The 14549-nt window shown below is 44.7% G+C and overlaps 2 protein-coding genes across 2 annotated transcripts in view; one reads left to right on the top strand and one right to left on the bottom strand.

Moving 5' to 3' along the window:
• LOC308336666 (glycogen debranching enzyme-like) overlaps nt 1–14549 on the top strand; it is a 563232-nt gene that overhangs the window by 265517 nt on the left and 283166 nt on the right. The window lies entirely within an intron of this gene.
• Nucleotides 1–14549, bottom strand: part of LOC308336044 (cadherin-7-like) — a gene marked incomplete at its 5' end in the record, with an annotated part of 171659 nt that overhangs the window by 3955 nt on the left and 153155 nt on the right. Inside the window, one exon of the mRNA XM_080793288.1 lies at nt 13722–13970. Within this exon, the coding sequence (XP_080649414.1) occupies nt 13722–13970 (249 nt within the window). The remainder of the gene's footprint in view (nt 1–13721; nt 13971–14549) is intronic.

Here is a 14549-nt window from a genome sequence, read left to right as displayed (position 1 = left end):
CCATTTGATGTGAAAAGGGTTGAAAACCCACTGTGTTATAGCACTAAGACTGGTAGGAAGGAGACTTCACTTCTGGAGTGGAGACAAAAAAAAAAAGCGTGTCCTTCTGAGATCTTACCCAGAACCCCCCTCCTCCAACCCCTCCTCTCTCTCCCCCCACATACATTATTGCTGAAAATAACTCTCCTCCCAAGCAAACTGGCAAATGTCTAATGATCCTCTATCCATCAACGTCACGCGGGTGCCAGTGAAATATCGTTCCGTGGGCCCATATTTCTTTTTTTTCCTCTCTCCCCCTTTGCGGCGTCTATCCGGCGCGGGGCTCGAGAGATCGAGGACTGTGGAACTGAAGGGAGGCAAATACCAGTTCACACCTCATAATAAGGGACCAAATGGGGGGTGTGAGGGAGGGAGGGGACACTGATGAATGGGTGGTGGTTCTCTGTTGGATAACTGGTGGACTGGTTGGTTGGTTGTACCTCGACCGTCGCCGCAGAAAGTGAGGTCCTTTTTTTGTGCTTTCTCGTGTAACGTGCGGGGGAAATGTTTGGGTTGTGTATAAAAAAAATATATATATATATATGGACATTCGTGACAATTATCAGTTAATTTCTCAGTTGCCATCGTTGCTATCCCAGTTGCTATATCAGTTGCATATAAGTAAAAGGCGGGTAGGAGTTCATATAAGTTTTCATCACAAAGCCTAGGGATGCTAGGATTATATTATGCTATATCTTTTTTTTCTGTATAAAATGGGACTCTTTGTCTGGCACGTACCAAGCATCTCTACTAATATTCATGAAAAACGCTCAATCGTGATTCGTGATTTGACTGTGTTGTGTGCAAAACAAGAATTCAAGAAAGAAATCAAGAAAGAATTCAAGAAACAAACAAACAAACAAAGAAAGAAAGAATCAGCAGAAAATACCAGCCTCTTCTCGTTACAGCTGCTCAAGTCCTTCCAGGATTCCATGGCATCCAGCGGAGCATCTCACAAAGTGAATCAAAGTACTTTCCAGCAAAGCTCTTTACGGGTGTTTTAATGCCTCGAAGGCAGCTGAGAGCCGCCGCTCTGCATCACAATGCTTGGAAGCCGGCCAACAGCCAATCACGGCCCTTACACAGAGGTGGGGCTGCAAGGTGGAGGGGTCGAGCATACAAATAGCTTAACAGTCTTCAGGGGCTCCTTAGCTCAGAGAGAGAGAGAGAGATGAAGCAGGGACATCTTAGCTGAGAGAGAGATGAAGCAGGGACTCCTTATAGCTGAGAGAGAGATGAAGCAGGGACCCCTTAGCTGAGAGAGAGATGAAGCAGGGACTCCTTATAGCTGAGAGAGAGATGAAGCAGGGACCCCTTAGCTGAGAGAGAGATGAAGCAGGGACCCCTTAGCTGAGAGAGAGATGAAGCAGGGACTCCTTATAGCTGAGAGAGAGATGAAGCAGGGACCCCTTAGCTGAGAGAGAGATGAAGCAGGGACCCCTTAGCTGAGAGAGAGATGAAGCAGGGACTCCTTAGCTGAGAGAGAGATGAAGCAGGGACCCCTTAGCTGAGAGAGAGAGATGAAGCAGGGACTCTTTAGCTGAGAGAGAGATGAAGCAGGGACTCCTTAGCTGAGAGGGAGAGATGAAGCAGGGACTCTTTAGCTGAGAGAGATGAAGCAGGGACTCCTTAGCTGAGAGGGAGAGATGAAGCAGGGACTCTTTAGCCGAGAGAGAGATGTAGCAGGGACTCTTTAGCCGAGAGAGAGATGAAGCAGGGACTCCTTAGCTGAGAGGGAGAGATGAAGCAGGGACTCTTTAGCTGAGAGAGATGTAGCAGGGACTCTTTAGCTGAGAGAGAGATGTAGCAGGGACTCTTTAGCCGAGAGAGAGATGAAGCAGGGACTCCTTAGCTGAGAGAGAGATGAAGCAGGGACTCCTTAGCTGAGAGAGATGAAGCAGGGACTCCTTAGCTGAGAGAGAGATGAAGCAGGGACCCCTTAGCTGAGAGAGATGAAGCAGGGACTCCTTAGCTGAGAGAGAGATGAAGCAGGGACTCCTTAGCTGAGAGAGAGATGAAGCAGGGACTCCTTAGCTGAGAGAGAGATGAAGCAGGGACCCCTTAGCTGAGAGAGAGAGATGAAGCAGGGACCCTCCACTAAGTGTTGTATAAACTTGTGTTGCTGCAGATTACACTTCTTTCATAGGTTTCTCTGTACTTTTCGGGTTAGGAACTCTAGAATTCTAACAATAGCCGTGTCCATTCAGCTCTGGGTACATTTAGTACAGGACAGGTCTATTTGGGTACGGGCCGGTCAAAATGGACCCCCTCTAATGTACATACAATGATCTCCAGACCAGTCAGTATGGTAAAACACATACGGTAGTCCTGATGACACAGTAATGGATGACACACTGATTCAGTTCTTACTGTGGATACAAAATGAACTGGAAAGGGAACAGGGGGGGGGATCAATTCACCGTTACACACTGGCTTTGCTGTAATTGAATTGCATAAATGATCGATCAAGCACAATCAATGCAAAGGAGAGAGTTCGGTCGGTGAGCTGGCATCCACCCCCACCCCCCCAGTGTCGTGTATAGCGTCATCATAATGAACTTTCTCATTACTATTAAAGTAATCTCTCTCCGTCTCGGTTACCTCCGGCTCGTGGCCGTTGTTCCGTCGAATAGCCGACTGATGAATCACTTGCTGCGTCACTCATAACACCCATACGATGTCTCTGTGTACTGCGGCGCGACTGCTGAAAATAGAGACTGTAAACAGATGGCGAGACTGAAATATTGCCCTTCAAGCCATTTCAGAAAGGATAGAGACACACACACAGACGGATGGTGTTCAGAGCGTCGATGTTGATGTATCGTAGTCCAGGGCTCTGACGCTTTTCAGGCCAAGGGCCCTTTTAGCTGATAAGAGAGATGAAGCAGGGGCCCCCACTATCCATCCATCCATCCATCTTCAACCGCTTATCCGTAGTCGGATCGCGGGGGCAACAGCTCCACCGGAGAGTTCCAAACGTCCCTCTCCAGAGCAACATTAGTGACTTCCTCCTGGGGGATCCCGAGGGGTTCCAACTAGGCCAGTGAGTCGATGTGATTCCTCCAAATGCGCCTTGGTCTGCCCCGGCGTCTCCTCCCAGTGGGACTATGCATTGTATATAATGATGTTTTATTAAACGTTTTCACTGATTTCATAAAAAAAGCTTCATAGACTTGTTTGGCAACACTATCATCAGTATTGGGTTATGACATTTAACCACTTAATTAAATCAATACTTGGTAAATGTAAGTATTTGGTCTGCTCTTTTCCCCCTGTTAACCTCAAACCTCTTTTGCCGAAAATAGCCGTTGTGAGCTTGTAGATCTTCTATTCTTTTTTTTGCCAAAGTTCTCTTCAGAATAGGGAGGCTATCCTATCACACAAAGATCTGGCCCTTCAAGCCCTTTACGGACAGCTATGTGCGTCCGGCGCTTAGGAAAAAAACTAGGGTGCATTGTGGATGTTTATATGCACAGACACGTTGACAGAGTGAACAGGATGGAGCGGGTGACGGATGGACGGACAGAACGACATTCATTCCACAACGAGTGTGAGAAAAGGAAGGAGAAAACAACGTCTTTGGAAGCGCTGCCGTGCTACATAAAGTTTAGCTGTAATTGGCCATCTGGAGCTATAATATGAGCCGTACTTCACCTGACCTGTGTACCAGGAAACAGGGAGCCGTTGAGTCGTAACAAAATAATGATTTGACTCTTTTGTAGTTTCTTTGGAAATAAACAAGGCTGTATATATATCGTACAAAGACATTTATAACAGACAGTAGATTTAGAAGAAAACAAATATATATATATATATATATATATCGTCTGTCAGGTGGAAACCTCATTTGTCCAAAAAATTATGTTTTCACGATTCAACTTCTAAAATAGCAAAAGTATCAGATCAAGTTTGCACACCTGCTACTTTTGATGCTTTTGTGTGATCAAGTAGGTACGAAAAAAAGGAAAAAAAGTTAAAATACGTGATGTTTCTGCCCGACAGAAAACTATACATATACACACACACACACACACACACACACACACACACACACACACACACACACAGTATTTGCCCACATAACGTATTGTACGTATAGAGGAATAGAGGACGAGTACCTTGAAATCTAAAATTATCAAGCGATGATTAATGACCAGCGAGGACATGAAAGCCTAGACGCCGGCGCTAATGTGCCCGCGGCGCCACGCCACGCCTCACCTTACCGGCGGCGGCGGAGTTTCCGAGCGTTGGCAGGTGGCACCGCAGGCAGCTGGAGAAGAAGAAGTATGTATATACGCTGTTATACTTTGTACTATAAAACCGCCAGGAACCAATTCCTGCAGGGAACCCGCGTTGATGAATAACAAAAGGAACTGGATAGATCTGCTCTGAAGAGGCTCTCCCTCTCAGCCGTCGGCGTTAATAAGATTCGGTCGATGACGAGGGGACGACTTGAATCAGACGTGAAGAGGGAAGCGGGGGAGGGAGTGACCTGGAAGGGGGGGGGGACGACGACGACAATGAGGGACAGTGCTGATGGACGAAGTATAGAGCGCCGCAGTCCCGCCCCCTTTCAGAAAAGCGAGTGGCCCAGGAAATGAAACCCCAATGCATTCTCCCATTGGCACTTCTAATATAATTAATTTAAAGACGGTTACGCCAAGCCAACTCGGACCGTGACAGATCATGACAATGAACACAATGTTTTGGGCCGATCAAATCATTAGAAAGAAGAAAAGAAAGTCAGGAGACAACACTATTTGTTTTGTTTTTCGTCTTATAAATTATTTGATCGGCCCAAAACATTGTGTTCATTGTCATGATTTGTCACGATCCGAGTTGGCTTTGTTCGCGGCGTAACCGTCTTTAAATAAATTATATTAGAAGTGCCGATGGGAGAATGCATTGGGGTTTCATTTCCTGGGCCACTCGCTTTTCTGAAAGGGGGCGGGACCGCGGCGCTCTATACTCACATGTTTTACTTATAAGTATCGATACTGCAATAGACATATATAGGCCTACTGTTATAATTCCAGTGTTCAAAATGTACCTGAGTAAAAGTACAAAGGTATAGCATCGAATATATTCAAAGTACCAAAAGTTAAAGTGCACAATGTGCAGAATCATGTCCCATATTTGCACAAGTTAAAATAAATTGTAAAATATCTTTTGAGAATGTTAGATCTACAAGCTCACAATACGTCACAACATCGCGACATATTGTGAGCTTGTAGTATGTATATCGGCTACTAAAGAAAAGGCGGCAATCCGAGCAAATGTTGTTATGGCCCTGTGGGTCATAATGTGTATATTCCTGTTGTCTTTTCCCCTCAGTGTTTGTGTGAATGAGTGAGGAGTGACTGATAGAGGACCAGCTGGGGTGAACGTGGGATGAGTAGTGATTGAGTGAGCGGTTTGCCAGCTTGTGTGAGTAGACTGAGTGGTGTTGAAGTACTGGCTGTTGTCAGTACTTCTGATGTCTTCCCTCTGGCCAGGTTCCAAGTGCACCAGCACTTTGTCAGTTTTTGTTCTAAAGTACTGAACACTGGGAATACTTGTACAGTGGTACTTGAGTAAATTGACTTAGTTACGTTACGCCACTGAGCATCGTATCCGCGTCAAGCAACAGAGCGTGAATTGGGCTTAACCCATTCATGGCGGGACACCCCTTTTGGTGTTTTAAGGATTATGTTATACTTTAGCTGTTGAAAATCTACATCTACAAGCTCGTAGCTTGTATCGTGAAAATGTGGTGCAAATCTTTGAATATATATTCGTTCAGAGCGAACGTTTTTAACTAAAATCTTTGCTTCCGGGATGGGTGGGGTCCCTGGAACAACATATTTTCAGATGGGGGGGGTCGGCGGCCAAATTCATATAGTTTTTGGGGTCTTTGACATGAAAACTTCGAGAACCACTGACATAGAAACATTGACAATGAAAACTGTCATGATTTAGAGAAGACATTTGTAGAATCTGCAGGTCAAAATGGGTTAACCCATTCTGGCTATTTTTGAATTTATTTCAGAAAACTGGAGGACATTTTTTTAAATTTCGAGGTCAGGCCTAAATGGGTTAATGGGACACTTCACCCTTTTTGCAAAAAAATATGTTAATGACGTTTAGAAGCTTTAGAACACTTTCCTGGGGGTCTTTATGTGTGTAATATGTGGTTTTAGATATTTTAGATTGTAGCAGTGAGCCTGTTGTCTCTGATGTCATGGACACTGGGCTCACTTCCTTCCTGGACTACATGTTGTCTCAGTAAGACAGCTCTCCCCCCTATCCACAAGGAGGAGCAGTGCACCAAAGAATTATGGGAATTGTAGTCCAGGAAGGTAGTGAGACCAGTGTCCATGACATCAGAGACAACAGGCTCACTGCTACAATCTAAAATATCTAAAACCACATATTACACACATAAAGACCCCCAGGAAAGTGATCTAAAGCTTCTAAACGTCATTAACATATATTTTTTTGCAAAAAGGGTGAAGTGTCCCTTTAAGAGATGTGTGTGTGTGTGTGTGTGTGTGTGTGGGGGGGGGGGGTTGAAAGCGATGAGAGTTGAGAGAGATGAGAGTATAGTATATACCCACGAGATGAGACTGACAGCAGCTGCATACGACGACGCCGCCGCCACCGCCGCCAAGAAAGAAAGTCTTGTTCGGCGTCTCTCTTTCTACTTTCCTCGCGCCGCGCCGCATACAAATCGCTACATGAGTCGTACGCAGTCACGTCGACACAATTGCTGTCAATTACAGAGACAGATATCACACGAGCTCCGTGAGGAAGGAGAGGGAGAGCAGCTCAGACGTTTGAGCTGCTGTATATGTTTAACCCATTCTGACCTGAGATCAGATTCATACGAAGTTTCCACTGGACACACACTGGTCTGATGAACCCATTCTGACCTGAGATCAGATTCTAAAAAATGTCAGTCGTTCTTCGATTTTTCAAAAATAGCAGACCTACAAGCTCGTAGCGCGCCACTCGGTGGCGCGCTATGAGCTTGTAGATCTGCTATTTTTCAATAGCTAAAGCATAACATGATGCCAACACCAAAACGGGTTCCCGTACAGAATGGGTTAAAAAGGTATCCTGATCACGTGCACGCGGCATCCAATAGCTGTTAGTGCAACTCAAAGCACGCACTGGCTGGTGTCTGTGCGTGTGTGTGTGTGCGTGCACAGAGAAAATGTGCCAAGATAGTCACAGGATGAAAGGAGACAGAGTAGTAGAGTAGTAAGAGAAAGTCCAGTTGAGCATAGCAGGCAAATGGGGACAGGGAAGGACACACACACACACACACACACACACACACACACACACACACACACACACACACACACACACACACACACACACACACACACACACACACACACACACACACACACACACACACACACACACACACACACACACACACACACACACACACACACACACACACACACACACACACGCAAATTAGACTCAACGCCATTACTTCTAAGTCTGTGTCCTAAGGCAACGTTATTTTATTTTTTTATCGTTTTTCTTCTTTGTAATATCACAATCCCCCCCCCACCACGCGCAAACACACACACACCTTCTACCGATGTGTTACGTATCGTTTTGAACGAGAGAGAGAGAGAGAGAGAGAGAGAGAGAGAGAAACCACTGTGCGCCGTCAGAAATTAACCCATTCTGAACGGGAACCCATTTTGGTGTCAGCATCATGTCGTGCTTTAGCTATTGAAAAATAGCAGACCTACAAGCTCATAGCGCGCCACCGAGTGGCGCGCTACGAGCTTGTAGGTCTGCTATTTTTTTTAAATCGAAGAACGGCTGACATTTTTAGAATCTGATCTCAGGTCAGAATGGGTTAATCAGACCGGTGTGTGTCCGATGGAAACCTCGTATGAATCTGATCTCAGGTCAGAATGGGTTAATTTCACTCATTGAGCGTACTCTATTTCTGGCTGCTTCTCCTGGTCTTTGGATGCCGTTCACAAAGGCATGAAACAATTAATTTGGCTCTGAGGGGAAACGAACGCTGTGTTTTTTTAATGAGCACGATGCAGTCACGACTCAGTGAATTTATTAATAATACGCCTCGTTGATGATTGATTGATTGATTGATTGATTGAATAGTTTATTAGAGAGAAATGTTAACATCACACCCGTGTCATCATACATCATCTCATTCCGGCCAATCAGAATTTGCGTCCTCACCTTCGTCTTCAATGTTTGTGTTTACACAAACACTCAAAACTGGCCATTCATTATCAATGGCATTTAAAGGACCATTTCACCACTTTTCAACTTTTCTTCATTATAATTGGTCCTCACTAATGATCATGATAAAATAACACCATATTTTCCGTCTGTGTCTCATAGGAGGGCTGTAAGCACTTCAGAGACCCGTCCACCAGTGACATCATCGATGGGGAATCGAAGCCAATAGAAACTGCAGGCTTTCTATTAGATTTGTATTATCGTTCTCACGATAATACAAATCTAAATATTTTTTCAAAATAATCTTGTTTAAAAATGAATCTGCCTAACGATGATGTCACTGGTGGAGAGGTTTCTGAACTGCCCACAGCCATCCTATGAGACACAGACTGAGTAGGAAAAAAACTGTAGTATTTTATCATGAACATTAGTGAGGACCAATTATATGAAGATAAAAGATAGGTTGAAAAGTGGTGAAGTGGTCCTTTAAGGTCAGTGTTGGGACAAACACTCAATACTGGCCATTCATTATCAATGGCATTTAATGTTTGTCTTAAGACAATGTGTGGGACAATGACGTCAATCCGGCACTGATGTCACACACGAGAGCTCTTCACAGATCCCCTCAATTTAAAAACAATAATAATAATAAGGCTCCGGATCCATGTTTTACCAGTCACTTGGACCCGGGGTTTGCCTCGGACCTGTGATCTGTTTATCATTATGTATAATGATACCTGAGAAGAGCCGTGCTCAGCGCTGATCGCTAGAGAAAAGCATGAAGCGCAACGAAGATTACACTGACCTGGGATCAGATTACTGCACACTGTCAGTACGTATAGACACAAAAGCACATCATATACCTCCCATGGTATCAAAATTGCGCGAGTGATCATGGATTCCTTATCCCATTTAGACCTGAGGCTTTGCACTGGATGAGGCGAGTGTGGAAATCAGATATGGGAGAAGACCTTAAGAGGCGGCGGGTGTTCATAGCTACTGTGGAGTCAGTACTGCTGTATGCGACCGAGACATGGACCCTTATAATACAACAGGATAAAGCCCTGGATGGAGTCTATACACAAGAATGCTACGAATGGCACTATAGGTGTCACATGGACGGACCGCATCAGAAATGTGGACCTCTACTGTATATGGGGACCTATACAACGGTTCACGGACAAAGTCGGAGAGAGAAGGATGAGGCTGGCAGGGCACTGCGTTAGGCACCCATAAATTGACCCTCTGGGAGCCAACCCAGGGCAAAGCCAGGAGGGGAAAGAAGCGTACCACCTATATGTAGACGTGCTTCGCTGACAACACTGAAGAGCTCAGGAACCAGATGTTGGATAGGAAATTGTGGAGGGCAGCGGTCCAGAAATCCCGAGTTGGTGTTGGCTAGACCTCACTCTCCAAGCAACTACTATAGACCCGAGACCGGATTCTACAAATGTCTTCTAAATCATGACACTTTTCTGAAAAACCTATGTTTCTATATCAGTGATTCTCAACGTTTTTCATGTCAAGGACCCCCAGAATTATCTGTATTTGGCCGCGGCCCCCGCCTGAAAATATGTTGTTCCAGGGAACCCCCCAGAAGCAAAGATATGAGTTAAAAACTTCACTTCACTCTAAAAGAATATACATTCAAAGATTTGTGCCACATTTTCACGATTTTTCAAAAAAGCGAGCTTGTGGATCTGCTATTTTTAAAACAGCTAAAGTATAACATAATGCTTAAAACACCAAAGGGGTTCCTGTCCTGAATGAGTTAATCGTTGATGTGAAAACATGCAATTTAATGCCATTGCTGCTTATTACACGGCTTGGTTGAATGCTTTATTCTGATTGGTTAATTCAGCGGTGTGTTATTATTTCTCGATATTGACTACTTGGCTCTAACAGACTAACAGTCTAATCAAAGGCTCAGAGCACCTGCTCATATCAATTTGCGCTGCTTGATTTTGTGCCGTAGGCCTATATCCAACATGACAGCCATGTAAACAAACACTGTATGTAATTTACAACTAAACATTATTGCTCTAAATAATGTTTATGAAAACATTTTAAGCAGAAATACACAACGCAGTAACCGAAAATGGATTCTATTCGATTCCGAGGCGACCGTGTCTGCCCAGCACAAATACTTTGATTACCGTATAAGCAGCTTGTGGTGTGCTCACGTCTAACGCTACGTGTCCGTGTTGTTGTTGTTTCTCAGTGAATATCGCGTGTCCGAGGGCATCTGGTTAGGATGCCTCTCGAGCGTCTCTCTAGGGAGGTCCTCGATGCACGTCCCAATGGGAGGAGACCCCGGGGCAGTCCAAGGCGCAGATCGACTCACTGGCCTTGGAAGGCCTCGGGATCCCCCAGGAGGAAGTTACTAATGTTGCTGTGGAGAGGAATGTCTGGAGCTCTCTGGGGGAGCTGTTGCCCCCGCGACCCGACTACGGAATGGCAGATCTACAAGCTCATAGCGTGGCACTCGGTGTCGCGCTATAGCTTGTAGGTCTGAGCTTGTAGGTCTGCGAGCTTGTAGGTCTGCTATTTTTGAAAAAGCATGAAAATGTGGCACAAATCTTTGGATATAAATTCATTCAGAGCAAACGTTTTTAACTCAAATCTTTGCCTCTGGGTAGGGGGTCCCTGGAACAACATATTTTCAGATGAGGGTCTACAGCCAATTACAGATAATTCTGGGGGTCCTTGACATGAAATAGTTTGAGAACCACTAACATAGAAACATTTGTAGAATCTTGTCTCGAGTCTAAATTGATTAACCCATTCTGACCTGAGATCAGATTCATACCAGGTTTCCACTGGACACACACTGGTCTGATCAACTCATTCTGACCTGAGATCAGATTCTAAAAATGTCAGTCGTTCTTCGAATTTTTCAAAAATAGCAGACCTACAAGCTCGTATCGCGCCACTCGGTGGCGCGATATGAGCTTGTAGATCTGCTATTTTTCAATAGCTAAAGCATAACATGATGCCAACACCAAAATGGGTGCCCGGTCAGAATGGGTTAAACTGCAGAGGTACCCCCTGGACCTCTGCGTACCCCACACTTGGAAACCAGTGCTCTGCACCACACTGCTTCTCTTTAGCCTGGCCTGCTCTAAATGCTGAGTGGGGTTGGCCGGTTGTCATGGATATTGTGGTGAGGCCTCAGGATGTCAGCCGTTCTGAGTCATCGAAAGATGTTTCAACATGAATGCCACAATGAATAATATAAATAGACTCGTAAGCATCTCCGCTGTTTACACTCTCTCTAGTGCTCTGGGATCCTTTGCCGCGCACTTGAGCTTTGTTTACATGCGGCAGCGAGCCAGGCATCGAGGGACGGACGACAATTGAAATCCATCTCTTGACGTAGTGAAATAGGGACAGATAACCCGCGAGAGCTCCGCAGAAGGATAAGAGTGCGGTGCATTCACACATATGCATTCTGTATACACAAGTATTGAAATATTTGATATGACATCCCTAAAGGAAGTGGCGGCGGCTACACTCGGAGCTAGATGTTGTGGTGTCTTCAAGCTGTACTCTTTCACAACCTGAACACACTGCAGCTCCAGCTCCAGTGAAAATATCACTGTTGTTCTAGGGCAGGGCCCGGTGCCCACACGTTGTAGACTTGAGAGCTAATTTCAAAATGACCAGCTCAACCAGATCTACCCACCAAAAAATGATTAACCCATTGCTGAAAATAGTTACATATTAGACAAATGCATTAGGAATGGGAAATGGAATTGGTTTTTTTTGTACACTGATGATGGTGCAAAGCACTCTTGAAAACAAAGCATTGCATTGTGACTTTGAACTTCCCTTTTTGATGTCAATCAAGTGAAGTCACCTTAATTCACGTGGCAGATGCCAAACATAGTTTATTAATTTATTTAAAATGATACATGTTTAGGGGCATGTCTGCACAGTAGTGCACGGCATTTAATGTCGGCGCCGGGTTGCGGGCCAGGTCAAGTTGTGAAAATGTATGCAGTGCTGCGGGGCGGGCTGGGCAGAGTGAAATTATATAAAAAAACCCTGACCCGCACAACACTACTGCACAGCCTGTGTGATCACGATCTACCTTTTGGGCACCCCTGGTCTCTCACACGCATACAGTCTATCTACAAGTTTCAAAATACACTTGTAGATCTGCCATTCCTGCACGGCGAAGAGTTTCGGCGTAGAAGGAAACAACTGAGAGAGCAAACAGTAGCAACTCACGTTAATGTCTCCCTATAAGACAAATCTTTAGAATCGTATTTAGACGTCAAGTCTTTGCCATTCCTCAGCTCAAAAGTTCAATCAGTCAATTTGGGAGAAGAAAAAACGTCTTCAAACGGTATTAATTAACAAATGAACAATCAGGGTTTTCCACACTGCAATTACAGTCCGTGGCTGAAAGCCAAAGCAGTCAGAAAGAAGCCTTTGTACTCTTTGCTTTGATTGTTTCCACGAAAAGTTCAAATTAGGTGATTTTTTTTTCTGAAATGACTCATTTTCTATCAAATACACATTGTATTGTTGTTGTTGTTGTTGCATTCCTCAGCCAATAACCTGATGAGGTCATCGGTTAATAGGAGAGTATAGGAGAATATCCATGAATTCAAGGCTTCATGGGGTGAGCAATACAAATATTGGTTTAGTTTCACAAACTGTTCACAAAATGGTTGTGATTTGTTGTTGTGTTGATGATGACTATGGATTATAGTTTTCTGATTTTTTTTGTTTGTTTAAGATAAATAAAGATCAGAAAACACATCCCTACTTGAACCCCCTGTCACAAGACAACATAGTTTAACATGCATTGTGTAAATTGATCGGGGTCTGGTGCTGACTCTGAGCGCTTACTTTGGGGATATTAACTTAATTTGCATACAATTTGTAGAATTAACCTTTGCATACAATTTCCATTAATGTTTTTGTGTGTTTTTTTATGATACAAAATGAATGTGTTCAGTTTCAGCATCTTGGATGCAAGCTGCAACAAAAATTCAACAGGCAGAAACCTGGACGAACGGACGGACGGACGGACGAACGGACGAGATTAGGCCAGTGGTTTTCAACCCTTTTCATATCAAGGGCCATTCTATATATTCTGCATCTGAGCCGCGGACCACCATTTGATGAGATTTAGCAGACCCCAAAACAAAAGAATATTTTCCTATCAATCGGATAAGATTTTGTCCACAATTCCACGCTGTACTGATACTGTAGGAGAGACAAAAGGCTAAATCAATCAAAATAACTATAATTCTTCTACATTCTCTAATATTGTGTAGACGTCTTGTAAATTAACTAATGCAGATGTTTAACAATTAATAATGTATCTCGTGAGTGAGAGCTAAAACGGGTCCAAATTTGGTCACGGCACAAACTCCATCTTTAAACATACAGATGAACAAAGTCCAGATGTGGACCGACGTATAAGAACACATTCTTTTCTTCCTTACCCAGCAGCGTGATGATGCAGCCCAGGATGGCCAGCAGGGCGCCCGTGCTGAGGCCCGTCGACGTGTAGGCGACGGCGCCACACGACACGGGCACGCGGTCCGCGTCGCAGTCGCACACGCGCACCGCCAGCGTGTTGGTGCTGCTGAGCGCCGGGCTGCCGCTGTCCACGATCAGCACGGGCAGCCCGTACGTGGGCTGCTCCCGTCTGCGGAAACCGCCGCGCTTGGTCAGAACTGAAGCCGTGTTGTCTGGAAGAAAAAAAAACAAAGAGTGGCTTGAAAGCGGTGGGTGCATGGTGTAAAGCAGTGGTTCCCAGGGTGAGGTCCGGAGACCCCTATAGGGGTCCTTGAGGGTGTTCCAGGGGGTCCCCGTGCTAAATGATAGTTTGGAACCAAATTGACCCTTATGGGTCTGTAACTCAGTGTACGAACTAATGGACTCTAGTGGGTCTGTAACACAGAGCGTGTACAAATGGAACCAAATTCACTCTTAACGACTCAATTTGGTTCCATTTGTACACTCTCAGAGTTAAACTTTTTACAATATACACTGGGGTCCCAGAGATAGGAAAGCCTAATTCAGGTAAAACCGGGGGCCCTTGAAATGAAAATGGCTGCTAGAGCCATAAAAACCTTCTCTTATGGGGGGTCCTTGGCTGGTTTGGGAACCACTGGTGTAAAGCAGTGGTTCCCAAACTTCCCCAAAAACAGATTTTTTTTTTGCCCCGGGATCCAAAACTACCAAACAAAATTCCAAATATTATCAACAGACATTGTTTCCCCACTCAATATACACCAGCAGCAGGTTGTATCAAAAACATAATTTTA

This window comes from Protomyctophum bolini, assembly GCF_963924005.1.
Source record: "Protomyctophum bolini genome assembly, chromosome: 21".
NCBI lineage: Eukaryota > Metazoa > Chordata > Actinopteri > Myctophiformes > Myctophidae > Protomyctophum > Protomyctophum bolini.
Note: the sequence above shows the minus strand (reverse complement) of the source record. Positions and strands in the feature narration are given on the sequence as shown.